Genomic DNA, 24457 nt, shown 5'->3' on the forward strand with positions numbered 1-24457 from the left:
TTCGTTTAACCACTTGTCTCCATCCCCTACCCACCTTCAATCAAGATCCTTTGCAGCCAGCAATAATAGACCCCCCCCCACCTAGCAACAGTATGTATTTCCACCAGCAACAGACCCTCAGTAAAAATAGACCCCCAACACAAATCCCCCAGCAACTATAAATTCTAGCAATCAACAATAGATTCCCCCCCCAAAAACCCCCAGCAACAGTAATTCTGTAAGAATTCCAGTAGATCTCCCAGCAGTCAACATCAATAGACCCTCAAGCAGCCAGCTACAATAGACTGCTCCCTCAACAGTAGATCCCTCCCAGCAACAATAGATTTCTCCAGCAACAAATAATCTCCAGTTACAATAGATCCCCCAGTAGCCAGCATCAATAGACCCTTCAGCACCCCATTCAGTCCTGGAGGTGCCAGAACTGCGTTCCCACTGAACAAAGTGTGTAATATTGTGCCATGAGATGTTCAGCCTCTGAAAAACACCAGGGAAAATAAGAGATGAAAACATGATGCATGAATTTGTGAACCCGTTGACTCAGGAGCAGTGTTTTTCTTCTTTACTACATCAGAGAGTGGCCACATCTGAATGAACAATCCTGCTTGGATTTTGTAAATTTAGCAATATGCAGGAAACGTGACATGTCTGCAGACTAATTAAATGAACTTTTTAAAGGTGTGGTTTTTTCCCCCCCCTAGATAGGATCTTAACTGTGCAGTACTCCCTTTTGCAATGAAGATGGCATTGCAGGACAGAAGAGGCAATTGGCTTTATATTTTCAGCTGTAAAGTTTTTGGGGACATAAAGATGAATAGAAATTTAATTCTAAGATAGAGGGTCATCTTCCTTTTCTCTTGGGTATTTACAGCAGATCTGTTTGATTTTTGGAACATACTGCTGTGATGGCAGACCATTCAATAGACTGATTTAATGCTTGACATAACATGCATTAACATACTGCAAAAATGTGAATTGGGGCTTAAAAAAAGCAGTGATTTTGTTATGGAACTTGATTGACTTTAATTGTAGAATATATAAAACAAAATCTGTGTTCTTTATTCTGTGCTATAGCATAAGAGGTGGAGGTTACAGTGATATCTTTGGTTTATTACTGTTGGAAAGAAGGCAAATGTTTCAGAACTATTGTTACTGTTGAATTTTAGGGTGTTTGTGTGTATTCAGTGGCCAGAAAAGTAGGGGTGTTGCAGCAGAAGTGTAGCAAAGTGTACCTTCTGATGTTCATATTTAAAACCGTATAAGGGCTCATGTACACTGCAGCTGATACTCACGTTTAGGAGCTGTTCAGCGTTTTTTTTTCAGCAGCCCCTGAACTCACCCTAATGCTTTCCTATGTGTCCATGTACACATCTTCGTTTTACTGTTTACAGTCGTTTTTTTGAATGCCGAAAACTTGCGTTCAGCAGTCGATTTTATCAGAGTTTCAAACGCAAAACGCTTGTAAACGCGGCAAATTGCGTTTATAAGCGTTTGTGTCTGCAATTTTTTTTTAACTCAAATTCCTTCTGAAGACCCCCTGCCGGGTGACCTTAATGACTCACTCCACCAGACACTCTTCCCACCAATGGAAACAAAAGAAATGTTAATGAACAACTCAGACCTAAGCTAATTTCAACACATACTGCTGTCTCTACTTCTACTCTCTGTATTTCTCTGAAACGGTTTGAAATAGTTAATAATTTACCACTTTTCAGTGCGTTCTGGGCATTTGGGAGGTTCTCCTGTGCTTATCTTTAAAAAAAGCTTCTAAATGCAAATGCACATATAAACGCGTTATGCAAACACGGCTAAACAGGCGTTTTTAACCTACATTTTCCAGCAGTCAGTTTCCATTGTTCAGAACTGTCCCGTTTTTACATGGGGCCTAAGGCTCCATGCACACTAGCATTTTTTTTTTTTTTTTTTTTAAGCTCCTAGAAGCTATTATCAGCTAATTGTTTTCTGCTAATAGGTTATTAGTGTTAACCCTTTGTGTCCACGCACATTAATTTAGTCTATTAGCATTTTTTTGAGCTTCAGCAGAAAAAAATTATTATTTTTTTTTTTTTCCCCTCTTCATGTACTTAAAAAAAAAAAAAAAAAAAAGGCAAAGCGCAACCGCTACTGAACGCTACTAAAATGCTATTACCAGCATTTTTTGAGCTTAAGAGAAAAACACTAGTGTGCTTGGAGCCTAAATGTAAACCTGCAATAGCTCCTTCAGCTCTACACTTTATTTAAATATAGCCTTATTGCTTAGTATGGGCTTGAAGGATGAATAGGGGGACTTGAGATGGGTATGAGGAGTAGATCTGAGAGTCACTAATTCTATAACATGTTTGTACTTTCCAAAGACAGCAACTCCGTAAAACACAATTAACAGTCCAGAACACGAGGCCATCTCCATGTGCCTGATATTTAGGAGATGATACACTACTTGGAGCAAAGCTGACATTGCAATACTATAGTGCACTACAAAGAATGATTTTGGAAAGAACTGTCTTGTGCTTTTGCTATACAGCCTGCAACCACATGCCCAACATACCAGGTTAAAAATCCTTATTTTCAAGAAGGTGAAGTGTTTTTCAGTCCAATGAGATTTGAACATGTCAGTTGGCTAAATATAGTGATTTAGGCCAGCATAAACTTGGTGAATTGAGCCTTCAAGTGAAACAGCACTGCATGTGAACACCACAAACAAAGAATGCTGTATAATTAATTTTTAATATTCCAAGCAGACTCCTCCCTCCATCCATCCATCCATCCATGTCTGCATGCTTTATTTTGCTGAAAAATTATTTTGAAAAACTCCCCCTGGCCTGTCTGACTGTGGCCATCTTGAGTAAGGGCAGAAGATTCATGTAGCAGTTACTTCCTGGAATCCATCTGCCTTTCCCTCGGGCATTGGCTGAGCTGAAAATCCTCCCTCCTCCCCCAGAAGACTCCTGGGATGTATGACATCATTTGCCTTGGCATGGAATCCAGGAAGTAACTGAAGAAATGCAAAGAAAGGTTAAAACTAATAAATGATATGCTTTTCTATTTACTAATGCTAGCAGCATAAGGATTAGAAATAGTCAGTGTTGATTGAGAGAGTGAAGTTCTGCTTTAATGTCATATTTATTAACTCAGAAATGTAAGAGCTGTGCTGTATATTAACCACTTGCCCTCCTGAGGATTTACCCCCCCCCCCCCCCCTTCCTGACCAGGCCATTTTTTGCGTTGCAGTGTTGAGTTACTTTAACTGGCAATTGCGCGGGCCATGCAACGCTGCACCCAAATAAAATTTGTCTTTTTTTTTTTTTTTTTTCTTTTTTTTTCCCCCTCCCCACGAATTGAGCTTTCTTTCGGTGGTATTTGATCACCTGTACTTTTATTTTTATTATTTGTGCTATAAAAAAAGACAGCTTTTAGAAAAAAAACAGTATTTTTTGCTATTAAACATGTCCAGTAAAAAAAAATTTAAAAATCAAATTTCGCCATAAATTTAGGCCAAAATGTATTCTGCTTCGTCTCTTTGCTAAAAAACAAAAAATCCAAATAAGTGTAAATTATTTGGTTTACGTGAAAGTTATAGCATTTACAAATGGCGGTATATATACTGGAATTTTTCTTTTTTACTAGTAATGGCAATAATCAGCAGCTTATAGCAGGACTGCAGCGGGCATTCTGACACTGGGGGAAACTGACTTGGTGTCCCTGACATCCCCAGTGACACCAATGCAGTGATCAGTGCTAGAAAAAAAAAAACTGACACTGTACTAAGGGCACTGGGCAGGAAGGGGTTAACATGAGGGGAGATCAAAGTGTTAACTATGTGCTGGGTGTGTTTTTACTATGGGGTTGTGTGTTTCTGCTTCAGTGTAAGCACACTGCTTTGTATGGCTGTGCTGTGCACAGCCATGCAAAGCAGTGTGCATGAACTGACTGGGAGAAGAATTGTTTTGTTTACAAACCGTTCTCACCATCGGAGGTCCTCTTCAATCACCGGGTGCTGGCGAGTAATCAGGACCCGGTGATTGACAGCTGCAGCCGCAAATGACAGCATGGGTAGGGCATGTGTGCTCCTCACATGCGCACCCTACCTGGCAATGCAAAATCGTGTGTGTGTATGTGTATATATGCATGCGTGTGTGTGTGTATATATGTGTGTGTGTGTATGTATGTGTGTATGTATATATATATATATATATATATATATATATATATATATATATATATATATATATATATATATATATATATATATGATTTTGCGCACCCGGGCCGCCATGTAGCAGTATTTCTGCTATAGGGCAGATGGGAAGTGGTTAACTTTGGCAATTTTGGGATGTACAGTTAGCTCTATCTGAATGTAACACAAATACTCGTGTGGAATCCTCCATGGCCACAGGCATATAAAATCAAGCACCTAGGCATGCAAACTGCTTTATGAACATTTGTGAAAGAATTGGTTGCTCTCAGGAGCTTAGTGAATTCAAGCGTGGTACCGCGTTAGGTTTCCAACTTTGCAATATGTCCATCCATGAAATTTGCTACTACTTGTTACTAAATATTCTACAGTCGACTGTTAGTGGTATTATAACAAAGTGGAAGCAACTGGGAACAACAGCAAGTCGGCCATGAAGTGGTAGGCCATGTAAAATAATACAGAGGTCAGCGCATGCACAGAACTGTCTGCAGAGTCAATGGCTAAAGACCGTCAAACTTTGTGTGGCCTTCAGATTAGCATGACAGTGTGTAGAGAACTTCATGGAATGGGTTTCCATGGCTGAGCAGCTGCATCCAAGCCTTACATCACCAAGTGAAATGCAAAGCATCGGATGCAGTGGGGTAAAACACGCCATCACTGGACTCTAGAGCAGTGGAGACTTGTCCTCTGGAGTGACAAATCACACTTCTTTGGTAATCTGATGGACATATCTGGGTTTGTCAGTAACAGTACTTGCCTGACTGCATTGTGCCAAGTGTAAAGTTTGGTGGAGGGGGGATTATGGTGTGGGGTTATTTTTCAGGATTGGGCTTGGCCCCTTAGATCTAGTGAAAATAACTCTTAAGGAGTCAGCATGCCAAGACATTTTGGGCAATTTCATGCTCCTAAATTTGTGGGAACAGTTTGGGGATGATCCCTTTCTATTGCAACATGACTGTACATCAGTGCACAAAGCAAGGTCCATAAAGACCTGGATGAGTGAGTCTGGGGTGGAGGAACTTGACTGGCCTGCACAGAGTCCTGACCTCAACTCAATAGAACACCTTTGGGATGAATTAGAGCAGAGACTGCAAGCCTGACCTCACAAATGCGCTTCTGGAAGAATGGTCAAACATTACCATAGACACTCCTAAACCTTGTGGACGGCCTTCCCAGAAGAGTTGAAGCTGTTATAGCTGCAAAGGGTGGGCCAACTCAATATTGAACCCTACGGACTAAGACTGGGATGCCATTAAAGTTCATGTGCGTGTAAAGGCAGGCGTCCCAATACTTTTGGCAATATAGTGTGTGTATATATTCTACACACGGGCATATCTACATTTTATTTTTGGTCAGATTCCCATACCTCATAAGGAAAAATTAAATGCAGTCAAGAGAAATTCCCTCATGATATGGTTTTTTTTTTTTTTTTTTTTTTTTTTTTCTTCCAGTGAAGTGTTTCCCTTACGAACTTTAGCACAGCAGTACATTTTAGTGTGAAATCACATGTGTATCAATGCATCATTGTGAATCCTTGACCCTTTGTGCAAATAATTTCTTGTGATCTTCACTTTTCGATGAAACTGGGAATGTATTAGCCTTGTCTGAAATGAGTCGTTTTTTCCAAGCTGGGTTAAGTTAAACCACAATGTTTCTAAAACCGAAGGCCTATTTGTAGAATCCCTTTTATTCTTTCTGGTTAATATTTGTTTTAGATTTTATTTTAACATAATACCAGTTGTTGTTTGCTATAAATGAGGCATTATATATTACATTTGGGCAAAACTCCAGGTGTGTCTGGGCAGTTGGATACATTTAAGAGACCGATGGTGCTTTTAAAGCAAATGTGCTCAGAGGGTAACAGTGCCAAGACAAAAATGCTGTTGCATGCAAATCTGAACTCCAGGCAAACCATTGAAATACATACATGCAAGCTTCATGATCAGCTATTTAATAAGCATCCACATTGATCATCCTGATTTCTGCTATTACCAGCAAGCACCTGGGTTTGAAAACATTGTGCAGTATATTAGGGACTGACACCTTCATCTCCCAGGGATTTTTATCCATTTAACCCCCAAAGCGCTTTTATTACAAGAGTTTTTCAAATCTTTCAGTTAAATTTTTACCTTTCTTAGATCAGTTCAGACCACCTCCTCAGCCCTACACCTGTGTGGGAATGAAGACAGATTTTCATTCTTCCTGTCTCTGGTCATTTGATATCACTTGACAAGGGAAGACAAGAAGAAGGGCAGAATTCTCCATCCAGCAGCTACCATGGCCCCTCTGCTTTGCTTGACAGGAGTGATGCTGCCAGAACGCCTGTCTGCTGCCAGTCAGCAAGCAGAGAACAGATCACTGGCAAGTTCGCAGGATTTGCGAAGAGAACTGCACAGCTTGCAGTGCCCACCCTGCATAGGAACACGGTGCACCCAGGGCAGTTGCCCTTCCTGTCTCCATTTTCCCAGCGCTGGGATCACATGCTATTTTATGATATCAATGACCTAGTATCTATAGTATTGTCCCCCACTAGTGCCAAGACGGCACAATAGCTGTGCCTACGGGAAAATAAAAAACCTGTGTGAGGTTACTCTAATGGATCAGTCCTCTCCTCAAATGCACGTCACTTAATTGTTCTCTTTCTAATCTGCTGGCCTCTATAGCAGGGGTAGGCAACCTTGAAGAGGTGGAGATCTACTTGAACAGCATGGAAGAAATCAAAGGTCACCGGTCTGTAGTGCACTTTTTTTTAAAGGTGATAACCTAGCATGGCTCCATTAAAAAGGAAGGTTTGACAGTTTTAGAAAGCAGTTGCAAGTACTGCAGAGTTCAGTAGTATGTAACATGAAGTGCAGAGGTCAGTAGTATATAATGCGGAGTTCATAGGTCAGTAGTATGCAATGCACAGTTTAGGGGTCAGGTGTAACTCAGAGGTCAGGAGTAAGTAATGCAGAGCACAGGGTTGAGTAGTTCAGAGGTCACTAGTATGTGAACCAGAGTTCAGAGGTGAAAAGTAAGAGGTCAGGGTCAGTGTAATATAACAAACCATGTGGAGGTCAGCGGTGTTAAGGGCCTGTTTGCACTGGAACAATGAGTGGCGTTTTTCTGCACATAGAACATAGCCCCATTCTCCCAGAGGTGCGGTACAGTGAGGTGTGATAAAATGCTGACATGCTGCATAATATTGCACCTCACTGGATAGCACCACATGTCACGGCACAGCAAGTGCAATGCACTGTTCTGCTGTATGGTGATGTGAAGGAAGCGTCACTTTTTACACTTCAAATAAAGTGAAATAAGTGTGCAGTGTGATGTGTTAAAACACACATCACACCACTCCCTGGCACACATCACTGTAGCCCAACACTGACTTTTGTCTGCCCATTTAACCACTCTGTGAATGGGCCCAAAGCCTTGGTTCATACTACTGCATGCAGGGCAGCCCATTCATTTTAATGAGCTGCACTTCCTGTGAGAAATGTGGGAAAAGTCCCTGACCATTTTGGAAAATCGCAGTGAACCACATGGTGCTTCAGCACCATACATTTTGGTGCGTGTGAAAACACATGCGGTTTACAATTCGTGGGGGTGCCATTAAGATGTAATGGCACCCTAATGCGTCTGCTAAAGAGAAGTGCATTTCTCTGTGTCAAGAACACGTGATTTTGCACACACTCCTGAGATGCATAGATGTGAGCCAACAATAACACACAACAGCACAATTCCTGCTGTTAACCAGATGCCACAATAATGTAAAATAAATGTTGATGTCTCTGGCAGGTACACACAGGCATCTGCATTGTGGTCAGCAGCCTTATATAACACTGGCAACTCAGCACTAAAGACCTGTCATTAGCATGCAGCCTCCTGTGTTGCTGACCCCCTGCAGTTACATGGACAAGGCTCCGGGTTTTGCAGGGCTGGCTGGGTGGAGACTCTCACTGCTCCCTAAGTGGTGCTGTGGTAGTCCACCCCTTTCTTTGTATTTTGCTTTGCTCTATTGTACATTGCCTTTCTGATCTTAGAGGTAGTGGGCTGTCAGGAGTGGAGGCACGGTCGCGGTCCACCTGTCAGATGGTCATGATCGACAGGTAGCCCGCAAATCGACGGCTTGCCGTTCCCCGCTCTGTAGGATCAGTGCATGATTTTGGGCACCTGTTTGGTTTATGCCAAATTAACCTTTTGCCTTTAGATTTTATCTACATATTGTACAACTTGTTTTTTTTTGACAGCTTTAAATTGGTAGCAAATTTGAATGTGTTATTTCGTGGTGGGATGGGGGAGATAAAGGGGTCCAATTTTATAGGAACAGAGGAAAACGTAGAAAATAAGCTCTCCCTCAACCTTTGGTTTCCATGAGGAGTAAATGTAAATGCTACAGTGTAGAGCAGGGGTCTTCAAACAAAGGGCCAGTTTATGGCCCTTCAGACTTAGGGGGGGCCAGAGTGGCCAATGTGAGTAGAGAATGCCCCAACATCAATGGGAGTTAACAATGCCCCATAATTGCTATCAGTGAGTGCAATAGTGCCCCAGTGTTGGTATTGGTGGGAGGAATAGTGTCCCCCTGTTGGTATCAGTGGCAGGAATTATGCCTCAACTGGATGTCAGTGGGAGGAATAGTGGCTTGTAATCTGTGAGGAATAGTGCCATAAGGACTGGATAAAGGCAAGCAAAGATCTGAAGTTTTGAGACCACTGGTGTAGAGTAGAAATACACAGTCATGCTGGAAACGTTTGTTATGGAGGAATTTGAATAGCTTGCTCTGACCTCAACCCTATTGGACACCTTTGGTATGAATTGGGACACCAATTGTGAGATAAATCTAATTATCCAACATTAGTCCTAGACTTTAGAAAAAACAAAACCGCATTTATGAATTCCCATAGACAGGCTGCAAATCCTTGTGAGGAGTCTTTCCAGTATGATGATGTTCATTCTAGCAACAAAGAGAAGGGGAGAGGGTGTTGGGATGGGTGTGCTATTTAATGAGGAGCTACAGTCTTAAAAAAAAAAAAAAAAAAAAAGGCAGCAGCTAAACACTGTAGCTGCCAACGTTTACTAAACACACTTTCCTGTCCAGCAGTCCATTGCTGTCATCACCTGGGCATGTTCTTTGTTGGTCTTCGGGCCCCCAGTACTGACACCTGCTATTCTCAGAGTCACAGCCTATTTCCCACAAGCAAGGCTTACCTGTCAAAAATAGGTACCCACCCGCTCCCAGGAAAAAACAAACTTCAAAATCAGAGGAGGGGAGGAAGAGGAAAAGCAGAATTCCCCATTTAAGGTTAAGTCCTGTTTTAATTACCATGGCTTTAGAAGAAGATTGTCCAACAAGCTCAAATGGGTATGATGGTCAGCATACTTTTGGCCATATAGTGTACTTTAAATAGCACAACCCCAGGTATTAGAATTGCAGGAATCATCAATTTAACAATATTTGTATGCATAAGCAATTTTTTTCCTTTCATTTTTGGATATAGTATTTCAGGAGTAAACTTTTCTGAAAAAAGATGGAATCTTCTAACTTTTAAGTGAATATCTATTTTGCCCATGTGCTCACTGCATGAAGAAAATGTGTAAGTTGTCTGAAATGTTTAGGCCCTAAGGTCTAACTTAGGAAAATGACTCTCCTATGCTGATTTATTATGCTCCAAAGTCTCCACTGTGTTGATTTTATTTTACCTGGTGAATCTGTAAAAACTTCCTCTTGACTAATTAAGAAGCCGTTCACAACTGTATCTAATAAGTTAAAACCGTAAAAATGCTATAGTACCCCCCAAAAAACATTCATCTAACAGCTGACTACCCAATGTTTGATACATGTGTGTTTGATTATACTGGCTTAGCTCAGTCCTCCGGTTGCTGTCCTTTGTGTGGTGCTCTTGATGCTCTTGTACAAGTGGCCCAACAGTGCATGTGCACATGAATACTTAGGGGAGGGGGGGTTACCTTACCTTGAAAATGTTCAGTTGCTTACCCAAAGCCCTAAAATCCATAGGTGCCATGTTTATAATTTGGCTCATACCAGATTGTCTAATTAAATCGATTCATGCATCAGGATTTGATTAGCCATGTGACTGCCAACTAACAATGTTTCATTTGATCTGAGTTTACAAAAAATATCTGTAGGCAGTCATAATTGACACAACAGTGCTTTAGTTAAACAGCCTGCATAACCTTTTACTAGTATATATTTGATACTGTTGTAAGTTAAATAAAAGGACAAAAGTTCATTTATTTCAACCTATTCAAAGCCAGAATGATTCAAAACAACTTTCTTCATCATGTGACTGGCAATCAGAGGAATCACTGAGTTTGTAACATCACTATGGGGTTTGTGTACTAAAGGCAAATATACTGTGCACTGCAGGTGCAGTTGCTCTAGATCTGAGGGCTCTGCTGATTTCTATCATCCAATCATGTACAAGCAAAATGCTATATATATTTTTTTTTTTTTTCATTTTCCTTGCACGTGATTGGGTATTCTTTGCAAAGTGAAGCTTTACCTAATTTACTAAACTCTGGAGCAACTCTACTAGCAGTGCACAGTGCCTTCAGTAAATCAACCCCAATGTATTCTAATTACAGCTGTAATTATTATTATTATTCTACAGTATATATAAAGCGCCAATAGTTCGCTCAGCGCTGTACATTACAGAGGGGGACAGAACATGTGACAGAACAATACCAATACAATGCAAAACATGAGGGGATTGAGGGCCTCACTCTTTCGAGCTTACAATCTAGGAGGGAGGGGATGGTGGCACAGGAGGAGATAGCTGTTGGGGGATGGAGTGGTAGGAAGAGTGGAGGAGGTCGGCAAGTTAGCAGGGGGTGGTGTAGGCTTCCCTGAAGAGATGGGTTTTCAGGGTGCGCCTAAAGGAGAGGAGAGTAGGTGATAATCTGATGGGTTGGGGCAGGGAGTTCCAGAGGATGGGTGACACCCTGGAGAAGTCCTGGAGGCGGGCATGGGAGGAGAAGACCAGGGAACTAGAGAGAAGGAGGTCTTGTGAGGAGCGGAGTGTGCGTGTTGGGTGGTACTTGGATATTAGGTCAGTGATGTAGTTCGGGGCAGTATGGTGGACAGCTTTGTACGTCAGCGTTAGGATTTTGAATTTGATCCGTTGCGCAATCGGAAGCCAGTGGAGGGATTGGCAGAGGGGGGTGTCGGAGATGAAGCGGTTGGAAAGGTGAATGAGTTGACATTTCACTCTCTTCTATAGGTGTCTTTAAGACATGTGGTTGTCCTTTTTTGTCACTTTGTATATTAAGAGGAGCGGAAATCTTATTAATCTTTATCTTGACGAATATACTTTAGTGTACCTATGCCTGAACTACAGACCTCAAACAATTTACATATTTTCAACAAACAGAAAAGCTTTAAAGCGGAGCTCAACCCAAAAGGGGAAGTTCCGCTTTAAGCCTTTGTCCCCCTCTCTCTATTAAGGATTGGAACCTTTGGGGAGGGGTACCCGAATTTGACATTTACCCGCTCCCACTGCTGCTGCGATCACCTAGGCGATCGGAAGCGGAAGTTGTCCTTCCACCCCCCACCCCCTCTCTCCCCGTAGTCTTCTGGGACACGTGACAGGTCCCAGAAGACTACGGGGCCATTCACAAGGCACAGCGCTTCTTGGGCATTCACAGTGGGTACCCAGCTGTGAAGCCCCAAGCTGTCACAGCTGGGTGCCCACCCTGCAGATGCCGGCGCCAGAGGGAGAAGACGGCCGGTGAAACAAGCCATGGTGAGGACACCGCTGGATCGAGGGACAAGGTAAGTGGCTGTGTTTTAAAAGTTAGCAGATACAGTTTTTGTAGCTGCTGACTTTTATTTATTTTCATCTGGAACTTTGCTTTAAATTAAGCCATCCCGGACCTCTCTAGATGCATGTATTGTTTAGTCATTTGTTCAGGAAAAAAAAATCTCTCAAAGTTCACAATAAAGCTGTCACAATGTAGCCTGCAGATTTCCTGCCTGTGTCATTTTTGCCTCCATGCTGAAGTGCTTTTCTTAAACCTGTGGTGTTTAGCAGGCAGTGCCCATAGGTGAGCACAGAAGCCATTCTGTGGGTTTATAAATCTTTTCCTTTTCATCATTTCCTGGCCCACCTCCCAGTTTTCTTACCTGTTACCTATATAAGACATGCTCGGTGCAGCCCATGTTGCCTGAGCAACTTCCCAGTTATCTGAGCTCCTGTTTGCCTACGGTTACATGTACTCAGTGTCTTACTCCCGTCTACCTCCTGTGCTTGCCTGCCACCCAACAGCACTTTGGCTTGTCACCTGGATTCCCTTGTGTCTCCTACCATTTGTACTCTGCACACATATTGGTTTCTGCATCATCACCTAGGGGCTGCGACTTGGTTTCAGCTTGCTGCAAGTCCATCCCCACCATCAGGAGCTCTGGTGAAGAAACAGGAGAACTTGAACTCAATGCCATGGGGAACCCCAAGTTGGGCATCTACAAGCGCTCACTATCCCAGACTCTTGACAAGACTGTTGGGTTTCTGTCCATTGATAACAGCTTGGTAACGACCACTCTGTTTACATTCAAGGTCTCGCAAGCTGTCAATTCTGGCAAAACAAAAATAATTTGAGAAGAAGCTGAGATTTCAGTGCTTTTGTTGTGAACTTTGAAGATTAATTTCTCCACAATCCCTGTAGCTAGAGGTGAATGAGGACTTATTTTAAAGTAGCATTTTTGCTTATTCAGAATAGATTAATACTTTGTGTGCATAGACTAAGCACAAGTTAACATTTAAATATTTTATGAAATCTTTTTTAATATCCTTTTTCTCTAGCTACACACTCACATTGGATCTGTGATGGCCCCATAAACACATGTGAATGGATTTTTTTTTTTTTTGGCTCATTGCAGCATTTTTGGGGGGTGGAGCCAAGTGAGAAATGGAAGCCATCCATACATTTTCCTGGGTCCAGTTCATAAGGTCTTTTAATTTGTTTGGACCAGTAGTGTTCCATATCTAATTTTGTACATTCTTATTTAGTGTTGAATACTGTGTATTTTTGTATGTTTATTGTAGAATATTGTATTTTTGCAGCATTCATTTGCTTACTGTATTACTTCAAAATGCATTTTATTTGGGTAGATTAAACCTTAAAAAGCATGCACAGTATATTTTGTATTTGTTTTAGCGGTATATCACATTATCAGTATGCTTATAAGTCTCTTATCTTTCAGATTTCCTTTGACCTGGCAGAATACACAGCAGATGTTGATGGTGTAGGTACTTTGCGACTTCTTGATGCAGTGAAGACCTGTGGCTTAATTAAGTCATTAAAGTTCTATCAAGCCTCAACCAGTGAATTGTATGGAAAAGTGCAGGAAATCCCCCAGAAGGAAACAACACCATTCTACCCTCGATCACCATATGGTTAGTATATATTTACAGCTATGGGTGAGAAGATTATACAAGGGCATGTGGTACCAAAAGTTTCCTAACAGGGCTTAAGTTTTTGCACAAGTGTACTTAGTCCTAGTTATGTTTTGTTGCATTAATGAACTAGAACTCACAGTAATATGCTTTTAACCACCTCCTGTCCGGCCATTGTGTATAAACAGCCGGACAGTGGCAGTGCATGGTCGGGTGGCTGTTTATAAACGGCCTCCCCACCCCCTGTTTGTGCGCACAGCACCACAATCCAGTGCCGCTGTGTCCTCCGGACACAGTGGAACACCGATTGTCGTACGGGACCTCGCACAGTCAGTTGGCCAATCAGTGATCACATGTAGAGTAGTAAGCAAGATGTCACTTCTGACATCATTGCTTACTACATGTGAAATCTGTGAATGATCAGAGGTCGCATGGTACAAGGCTATTCACAACAGCCTTGTACCATGTGACAAGCTGTGACCAATCACAGCTCACACAGTAGTTCTTAATGGCTGCAGGAATGCAGCCAGAGAGAAGGAGAAAGCCTTTATGGGTGTAAAAGTAATCCGTGTAAAAAAAAAAAAAAAAAAATATGTAGTAAGTGTTGTACTTATGTGAACCTCCTTACATTTATTTTCATATCAATTACAATGATACCAGATTAGATGTACAGTTGGGCAAAAAAGTATTTAGTCAGCCACCAATTGTGCAAGTTCTCCCACTTAAAAAGATGAGAGGCCTGTAATTGGCATCATAGGTAGACCTCAACTATGAGAGACAAAATGAGAAAAAAAATCCAGACAATCACATTGGCTGATTTGGAAAGAATTTATTTACAAATTATGGTGGAAAATAAGTATTTGGTCACCTACAAACAAGCAAGATTTCTGGCTCTCACAGACCTGTACCTTCTTCTTTAAGAGTCTCCTCTGTCCTGCACTCATTACCTGTATCAATGGCACCTGTTTTAAACTGATAACAAGTTCAAAGACACCTGTCCACAACCTCAAACAGTCACACTCCAAACTCCACTATGGTGAAGACCAAGGAGCTGTCGAAGAACACCAGAAACAAAATTGTAGACCTGCACCAGGCTGGGAAGACTGAATCTGCAATAGGCAAGCAGCTTGGTGTGAACAAATCAACTGTGGGAGCAATAATTAGAAAATGGAAGACCTACAAGACCTCTGATAATCTCCCTTGATCTGGTGCTCCACGCAAGATCTCACCCCGTGGGGTCAAAATGATCACAAGAACGGTGAGCAAAAATCCCAGGACCACACGGGGGGACCTAGTGAATGACCTGCAGAGAGCTGGGACCAACGTAACAAAGGCTGCCATCAGTAACACACTACGCCGCCAGGGACTCAGATCCTGCAGTGCCAGACGTGTCCCCCTGTTTAAGCCAGTACATGTCAAGGCCCATCTGAAGTTTGCTAGAGAGCATTTGGATGATCCAGAAGAGGATTGGGAGAATGTCATATGGTCAGATGAAACCAAAATAGAACTGTTTGGTAGAAACACAACTCGTGTTTGGAGGAGAGAGAATGCCGAGTTGCATCCAAAGAACACCATACCTACTGTGAAGCATGGGGGTGGCAACATTATGCTTTGGGGCTGTTTCTCCGCAAAGGGACCAGGACGACTGATCCATGTACAGGACAGAATGAATGGGGCCATGTATCGTGAGATTTTGAGTGCAAACCTCCTTCCATCAGCAAGGGCATTGAAGATGAAACGTGGCTGGGTCTTCCAACATGACAATGATCCCAAACATACCGCCCGGGCAACGAAGGAGTGGCTTTGTAAGAAGCATTTCAAGGTCCTGGAGTGGCCTAGCCAGTCTCCAGATCTCAACCCCATAGAAAACCTTTTGAGGGAGTTGAAAGTCCGTGTTGCCCAGCGACAGCCCCAAAACATCACTGCTCTAGAGGAGATCTGCATGGAGGAATGGGCCAAAATACCAGCAACAGTGTGTGCCAACCTTGTGAAGACTTACAGGAAACGTTTGACCTCTGTCATTGCCAACAAAGGATATATAACAAAGTATTGAGATGAACTTTTCATATTGACCAAATACTTATTTTCCACCATAATTTGCAAATAAATTCTTTCCAAATCAGCCAATTCTTTCAAATCATGTGATTGTCTGGATTTTTTTTCTCATTTTGTCTCTCATAGTTGAGGTCTACCTATGATGCCAATTACAGGCCTCTCTCATCTTTTTAAGTGGGAGAACTTGCACAATTGGTGGCTGACTAAATACTTTATTGCCCCCCTGTATATATCCCTTGGTGCAGTAATACACCTATCAAAGTAGGGAATTATTTAATCGTAAAATGCAATTTGTTTTTATTATTTTAAAAAAAAACAAAAAAACTGTGAACGTTTTTTAATTTATTTCATATATTTCAGGTGCAGCAAAACTATATGCCTACTGGATTGTGGTTAATTTTAGGGAAGCTTATAACCTGTTTGCTGTCAATGGTATTCTCTTCAACCACGAGAGTCCTCGAAGAGGTTAGGAAACTTGTTTAAAAATTATAATATAAGAAAAAAATAAACTGTATTAAGCAGTTGTATGCATATCCAACGTAAAACAGTACATTTTTTCTATTGCATTATGTAGCATAAAAAAATGTTTTGTGGTAAAAAGTGTCTGCAGGTAATCCTCCTATTTTTACTAAGTAAAGGGAGCGTGCTCAACTGGTATTGGAAGCAGTAAACCATTCACAAGACAAGGACACCCAAGAACAGTCCAAGCAGGTTTGCAATTCTATTCAACAAGGCAGCACACATACAGTTTAAGTGCCGGCTGGGGGGGGGGGGGGGGATTGTACAGAGAGTCCCTTGCTTAAAATAACTTAAACATCTGCTTGTCCAAACCACTAAACTCCAATCGGTTGATGACTGACATGGTGCCCCTAATTGGGTTCCACAGAATGTCTTTTTAGTGTTGTATTTGCAGTCAGTCTTTTCACCCAGCAGCAGGTTTAACGGCAAACTGAAGGAGAGCAAGCACTGGGCATCCGTCAATGCTCATATTATGGGTATCGGGTAAGATGTGGATGTACATAAGGAGGCTTTTCCCACCTAAAAGCTCTACAAAGTCTTGGGGCAAAAAAAATTTTTCCATATTAGATCCCCCTCACCATGTGTAGGTGTGAAAACTAGGTGATACGATTCTATCAGTGCCTCACAAAATGTTTTATATATGTATATATTACATTTTCATTGTGTAATATTTATTATGGCACAGTGGCTGCAACCAGCCTGTGTATCCTCTTGCTTTTGTTTTGTGAAGGATGCTGTGTAGTTACTGTTTAACATCATACAATTCATAGTTTCAGTTGATAGTTAGCCCTGATTTATGGAATACCTGAGTTAAATGGCGGTTACCAAGAATTTTGTAAGGAGGGGCAAGTTATTTTAGACAGTGCTTGTATTCAGGGAAATAATGTGAGATAATAACTTGTTTAGAAGTGGTTCATAATAGTATCTATTGATGTACGGGATAGAAACGCCCTACCTCAGTGTGTGGACCAGTCCTTGTTCCATGAGATGTCAAGATGCTTAGCATAAGGAAGTCCTTGGTGCCAGCTTCAAGTGGGTATTGGAAAACAATTGCTTTAGTGTTTTGGAGAACCTGTAAAGGGGGAAATACTGGTTACCTAAAACAATGAATACTTGTGCTTTATCTTTAATGATCGGCAGAGTTGCTTAAATCCCTTATATAATGCTGAATGCCCTCTATTTCACAACCAGTCTCTGCAGTAGACACACCCTCATAGCTTTTCCCCATGAGATAAGAGGCTGGCAGGAGTATGAACACATTAGACAGCAGACAAAGTCATACACACATTCCAAAAGCAGGCGGTGACACGGTGTGGGAAACAAAGAAAAACCACATGGTACTTTAAAAAAAAAAAATAAAAACATCTTCAGATTTGTGAAAATCTACTGATTTTATATATTGTATGCTGCATTAATTAAACATCTAGTTTTACCTTTATATAGCTTAAGCAAAATGTATTGGAAATGAAAAGCATTTCATTAACTTTTTTTTTTTTTGAGAAACTATATTCCACCCTATATTCTATGCTGCACACGTAGGACTTGTAATTGTAAACCTTGCATAGACCACGAAGGCTAGTTGTCATAAGACCTATAAAATAAATGTGCTTCATTACTCGTGAGTAATTGGTGAGCTTGTGTCAAAGCACCTAGAATGTTTGTTACTGAAGGGAAATGGGTTAAGAAGTTTTGTCAGAGGTGCTGGAACATAACATACCAAAACTGAGAAAGATGTTACATTATGTGACAGATACTGTAAGTGAGAAGTTTTCAATATTCTCCTCTTTAACTCTGCTTTTCTTCATTTGATTCCTCCATTCAAATGGCTCACACTTTTTCTGCACCTTACCTGCTCTAATTGAGAAAGTAGGGCACTGAAAGTAGGAATATTTTCCATTGGATTCCTAGCTTACCTTCCGCTCTGTTTCTTTCTTCTCTCCGATTTCATTCTTCTTTTCCTCCACCTACTTCCTTTTCTTTTACTCATACTACAGTGACTGCTATATTTGGTAATTGTGCAGTTATGCAACACTGTACCCAAATTAATGTAATTTTTTTATACTAGTAATGGCAGTGATCAGCTACTTATAGTGGGACTGTAGTAAAGCAGAGGGCAATCTGACACTGACATCACCAGTGACACTTATACATTGATACTACACACTGTCACTGTACTAATGACACTGGCCTGGAAGCAGCGACATACAGGTCATGACATAGTTTAGTAGTTATTGTACAATTGTGGCAATCATTTATCTAGGTTTAGAGACCAAATATGGATGTCAATTTGAGTTTCTAAAGGACCGAAATGGTTTCACAAGGAATGTTGTTCACGTGATAGCAATAAAGTCGATTAAAAAAAATAAAGTACAGTGTAAAAAAAAAAAATAAACAAAATAAAAAAATTACAATTTAAAGTGCTAATACACAAATGTAACTGTGTGTTTTGGCCCTACACGCATCCCTGTAAACGTTCATCGCACCACTCGTGGGGTATTGCTGCAAATGTCAGAGCGAGAGCTAAGATTGGATATTATATATAGTGTTTGTGTTCACTGACGTTCGATAAAGTGTGTGTTTTTTGTTTGTTTTTGTCCCCGAAAATTTGTGTTTGGATTGAGCCATTGGTTAAGGAGCTGGCACCCACCAGCATCATAACAACCAATGACTCATCCCTACTGGAGACCATTTTCTTTATTTTTTTGTAATGTGGTCCAACAGCCATCATTCATCATGATTGAACTGGACCTACATCGCTGTACAACGCGATTGACAATGGATGAACATTGGGGGGCATTTTTTAATTAAGGGTTCAAAAACTGGGGGTTTGTTTTGTTTTTGTGAATGAAGACTACCCCTTGCTCATTCACAGGGGTGGAGCCAGGATCTGAAGGCCCCTTATTGTTAAAGGGGGCTTTCAGAATCCGCAGACCCCTACAACCACTGGGCCAGGGGAAGAGGCTCATCAACATGATTATTAAAAGAACTGTAGGCTTAAAGAAAAAAAAAATATACTCACCTAGGTGGATGCACCATCAATCCCCTGCCGGCTTTGCACAGCGATCAAACACCACTGATCACTCAGTTCTCCCGCTCCGCTAAGAGCAGAAAACCATGACTGTCAGTCTCCAGCTCTCTTCTCTGCCCCTCTAGTGCTCACAGGAGTGCTAGGCTGTGGAGGGGGTGGGAGATGCTGGTTCAGGCTCTCAACACATTGCTGAGAGACTAAGCCAGTTTCCGGTCCAGGCCTCTGGGTGGATACCGTCCATATGGTCGGGACCTTCTTAGATCCTGGTACAGCTCTGTGACATCAGCCAACAGTGGGCTTTAGCCTGCTTTTGGATAAAAATGGGTCTCAGGAGTGCAGAACAAACTGCACTCCTGTGATTCATAGAAGAAGTATGGTCAAAGGAGCTTTGGCTATACTTCTCGTTTAAAGGGGAAGGGGGGTTGCAGGTAAAAAAGGGGGTGGGTTTACAGGTACTGTAAAACATGTGTTATGAGACACGCAAAGGCTTTCCTAGCTCTACTGTCCTGAAAATGGCAGCCTGGCTGTAAAGCTTATCCTCCTGCCTCAGTGCCTTAAGTGCCAGTTCATATATACAGTATGTGGATTGGATGTGGTTTCAACCACATCCAATCCGCTTGACATGTGAAATAAGAAATGTCCGGTGTACTAGCAGTGCAGATTCAGTGCGGATTGAAAGAGTCCTGTATGATTTCTGAGCAGTGTTGTCTGGTTCAGGTGCGGATTTCAGGTTACTTCTATGGAAGCAGTGTATAAATCACATATATGTGAACAGGATAAAATCCTGAACCAAACGGTCTTCAACCTGATGTAAACCTGACCCTGATCCAGCAGAAGCATACAAATAAGGACATCTGACTTGGCAACCATGTGCAAGACATGATAAAAATGTTCTGCCTACCACTGTGATGTGTTGCTAAACACACTGGAGTAAAGTGACAAATGTCATTCATTCTATACAGCTGTAAAACTATTTTGATATCACGGGACTGGAGACATTTCATGACGCGTATAAGCTGCTCAGAATAATCTGTACCTCGCAGATATCAAACAAGTAATCAGCCTGTCCAAGGAAAGATACAGAACAACTTTAGAAACATTTTATAAAGGCTCCATCTATGCTTATAAGCATGGCATGGGAGAGGTCAGCCAGCCAAAAGAAATCTACACTGATGTCATCAGCACCTTACCCTGGGAATATTTCTGCACATGTAATGAACATAAAGCCTGGGAATCTGGAAATGTGATAGGGACACAGTCCATGCATTTTGGCCATAATATAGAAAATGCATTAAATGTATATTAAAGTACATGTAAAGAATTTCTATGGTTTAAAAATAGAAGCAAATAATATCTCTGACACATAGCAACATAGTAATCTCTCCACGAGGCCACAGGAACTGAACGTTTAAAAACTCTGCAGAGCAGAATTTGCTTCACTTTCCAAAAAGCGGTCTTTCTAAACTGTGTTTAGTGCCATTACAGAAAGACAGCCCAGTCTGGCCAGTTAAGAGGCAAGCAATGCTCTAGGGGATTTTCTAAAATGTGAACTATAGTTTTAGAAAGATTATACTTTCTGTAAAAAGCAAAACCCCTGTTTACATGGTACCCATGGCCCAGTATCTTAGACATGAGAAATTAAGAATAGTAATAGAAGCACTGTTTGGTCACTCCTCCTCAGCATGTCAATGATTGGGCTGGCAAAGACGCCAAGTCAAACTGTAGGCAAAAAACAATTGTTTCAGATTTTGATATGCTGTTAAGGGGTTAGAACCACTGTCAGATTTGTATTACTGTCTGTGTTCCAGGTAGGGAGGATCACTAAAATTCCCCTGATCATCAATGTCATCAGGAATGAAAGGGAGGATAAATCCAAAAATTTGAGTTGCCGCCAGAACAGAAAGAGGGTAAATCTATAAAGGGTATGCATATTTTAACCGCCTCCCACCTGCCATTATAGTACAATGACGGGCGCAAGGCGGTTCTCTCGTTCTGGGAGGACGTCATATGATGTCCTCCCATTCTAACTGCGCAGGCACGGCTCCGGGAGAGCACAGCGTGGCGAACGGCGGTGCGCTGTGTTCCTTGGACACAGCGGAACACTGATCAACGGAACGAGCCTTGATGTTGGCTCGATCATGTGATCAGCTGTGTCCAATCACAGCTGATCTCATGCAAATAGGGAAATGCCGGTTGTCGGTATTTCTCTCACGAGCTGTCACGCTGACAGCTTGAGGGGAGAGCCGGTAATCTGCATCCCTCAGAGGGGACATGTACACTGATCATCAGGGCCCTGATGATCAGTGTGCCCTGATGATCTGTGTAGCCCCAGCAGTGCCACCTTTCAGTGTCCATCGGTGCCAGCTGTCAGTGCTCATCCATGCCACCTGTCAGTGCCACATCCATGCCACCTGTCAGTGCCTACCAGTGCATATCAATGCCACATATCAGTGCCCATCTGAGCTACCTTTCAGTGTTTCCAGTCGGTGCCGCCTATCAGTGTCCGTCAGTGCTGCCTATCAGTGCCATATGAGTGCTGCCTTTCAGTGCCCATCAGTGCCTCCTCATCAGTGTCACCTATCAGTGTCCATCAGTGCAGCCTATCAGTGCCCATCACTGCAGCCTCATTACCACACATCAGTGAAGGTGAAAAATCACTTATTTACAAAATTTTATAACAAAAACTAAAACTTTTTTTTCTAAATTTTCAGTGGTTTTTGGTTTGTTTAAGAAAAAATAAACCCAGAGGTGATTAAATACCACCAAAATAAAGATCTATCTGTCACAAAAAAAGATAAAAATGTCATATGGGTACAGTGTTGCATGACCGTGCAATTGTCATTCAAAGTGCAACAGAGCTGAAAGCTGGAAATTTGCCTGGGCAGGAAGGGGGTATAAGTGCCCTGTAGGCTAGTGGTTAAATAAGTTCAAATTCTATGCATTAAGGTAAAAAAAAAACCTTCCGCCATTGGCTGCTGCTGCTGTTAATCACATCCAGTGAGAAGAAGGCAGGGGGTGGGGTGGAGTCTCGCTCTGTGTGTCAATGGACACACAGTTTGGCAACGAGCACATGAGTGCCTCCATAGCAAGCAAATTGCTCAGCTTTCTTCCACAGTTGAGAAAAACATACAAATATGGTCATTCCAATCTGATTGGTGAACACAGAATCTGGTAGAACTGTGCACAGTAACCAGTTTTAGTAATCTCCCCCAGAGTGTCCTCCATGGGATTTAAAACCAGGACCTACAGCTGCAAGTTCATAAGACAAACATACAGTTTATGGCCAATCATGATCGCAGTATGATGCATGTTCTATAATATCTAATACAGTTAATGTGTTCTATATATGTGCAGGATGTAAATTCCACGTATACCTACAAGAATCAACTATGTGTTGGTAAATGTATTACTGAATTGTTAGTGAGGGAAATTCCCAATTTTTTTTTTTTTTTTATACAGATGTCACTGCATCAGGTTTCCCTATTGGGAGATTTTCCCTTTGCTATTTCTGCTGACAACCTAAACTTTTTCTTTTTTTTTAAGTTCTTGTGACATTAGCCAGCAGGATAAATGGAAAAATAGTTGCATTCCTCCACTTATGTTTTATGTGAGATTAAATAATAAAAGCAAAGCAATCCAGACAGATACTGCATAAGACGGGAGAAAAATAATGGCCACAGTTCCAGCTGTTTTATGATACTAATTGTGGTTGTTGAACACTAGATTGTTCAGAAGCGGTGTTCAATGCCTTAACAGGTGTAGTGTGTGTGTATATAGAATTTTGGGGTTTTTCAAAAGCACAGCCCGTTAATTCAAAAATGGATGTTGGCATGCAATTCTAAAGAATTCTGTACACGTGTACCCTTAAAGTATATGAAAACCATCATTTTTTAGAACAACCCATTCACAATAGAAGTGAAAGGAAAAACATTTTTGTATAGATATTAAAAAAATTGTAAATACCCTTTCCCTTTTTTATTTTTTTTTTAAATAAGTGATCACATACCCTCAGCTGCATAAGGAGCTCAGGGAGGAGAAACCGCAGCACACTAATCTTCTCAGTGAATGGCTGTGCAGGGTGGGGGTCAGTCAGGCTTATCATTGGAGGAGAAGCTAGAGAACTGACTACAAGGTGCTCTTCTGCCTAGTGTGGTCAGTTTTTAAATAGGAAAGAGGAATTGGCAGAAACACCAGGGATTTCACACAAAGGAAACAATGCAACAGGCACATATCAGGAATATGACCAGTTAGGTTTACATATTCTTTCGTTACAAAAATATCTTTTTGTAGATATGGATAAAAACAATCATGCCAGTTGAGATATTGCTCTTTAGCTTTACCATTTTGCATTCTAGATATATTTGAACTGAACTTTATTTGCTTTAGAATCTGTATTCCCACTAGGCCAGTCAAGCGATTTCACACCCTGTGCTGTGACTTAGTGTCATCTCTTCACCTTCTGCCTGGATAATGAATAAGAATAATTGTCACATTGAGGTGATCCTGGATGTAGTAGAGTTAAAGCAGAAAGTAGTAGTGATGATTTTCCTGATTGTGCAGCCTGGCAAACGTCTGTGCATTTAATGATGAGCAATTAATACTAGATAATAAGTGTTTAAGTCATGATTGAAGGAATTGTGTACACATTCCGTTTAACACTCACCTTTCTCCAGATCCATGGAACACAGGTGTATGCAGCAAATCAAGCTCTAAATACTGTATATGCAACATTTTAAGGGAAATGAGAAATTTAAGGTAACAACTTTTTAAAGTGTTACTAAACCCACAACAGTAAAATCAGTCTGTATATGCAGTAAAGCATGCTTGTTATACTCACTGTGGAACCTAAGGGGTTAATCCTCTGCATTGTGTAAAAAGGCTGTTTTGATCCTGACTTCTCTTCTCCTCCTCCTTGTTCAAATGTCCACGCTGATAAGACACTGGAACACGTAGCCCTTGTGCACTTGCTCAGTTTAGTGTGTATTGCTAGAAACAATTTTTTTTTTTTTTCTTGGGATCAGCACAGGGCCAATCAGCACTGTCCAGACAGAGATCAGGGGTTCTGCATCCTTCTAGAGTAGAAAAAACTCCTCCTACAAGCTTTAACCAGTGCTCAGCTGAAGTCACAAGACTGCTCTGCTGAGAGAAGGTATTTAGCAGTTTATATTTACTAAAATAATTGCATTTCCCCATTCTGTGTACTGTGGGAGACCAGATATAGTGAATGCGGGGTCCTGGATTTAGTAACACTTTAAGTCATTCAGCAGGTTA

The 24457-nt window shown here is 41.4% G+C and overlaps 1 protein-coding gene across 1 annotated transcript in view; it reads left to right on the top strand.

Annotated features, from left to right (window-relative positions):
• Positions 1-24457, top strand: part of LOC149441986 (GDP-mannose 4,6 dehydratase-like) — a gene marked incomplete at its 3' end in the record, with an annotated part of 354452 nt that overhangs the window by 264038 nt on the left and 65957 nt on the right. Inside the window, exons 6-7 of the mRNA XM_089656671.1 lie at positions 13392-13584; positions 16000-16104. Coding sequence (XP_089512797.1) covers positions 13392-13584; positions 16000-16104 — 298 coding nt within the window. The remainder of the gene's footprint in view (positions 1-13391; positions 13585-15999; positions 16105-24457) is intronic.

The sequence above is a fragment of the Staurois parvus genome, unplaced genomic scaffold (genome assembly GCF_062004578.1).
Source record: "Staurois parvus isolate SC_StPar_1 unplaced genomic scaffold, SC_StPar_1.0 ptg000928l, whole genome shotgun sequence".
Classification (NCBI taxonomy): Eukaryota; Metazoa; Chordata; class Amphibia; order Anura; family Ranidae; genus Staurois; species Staurois parvus.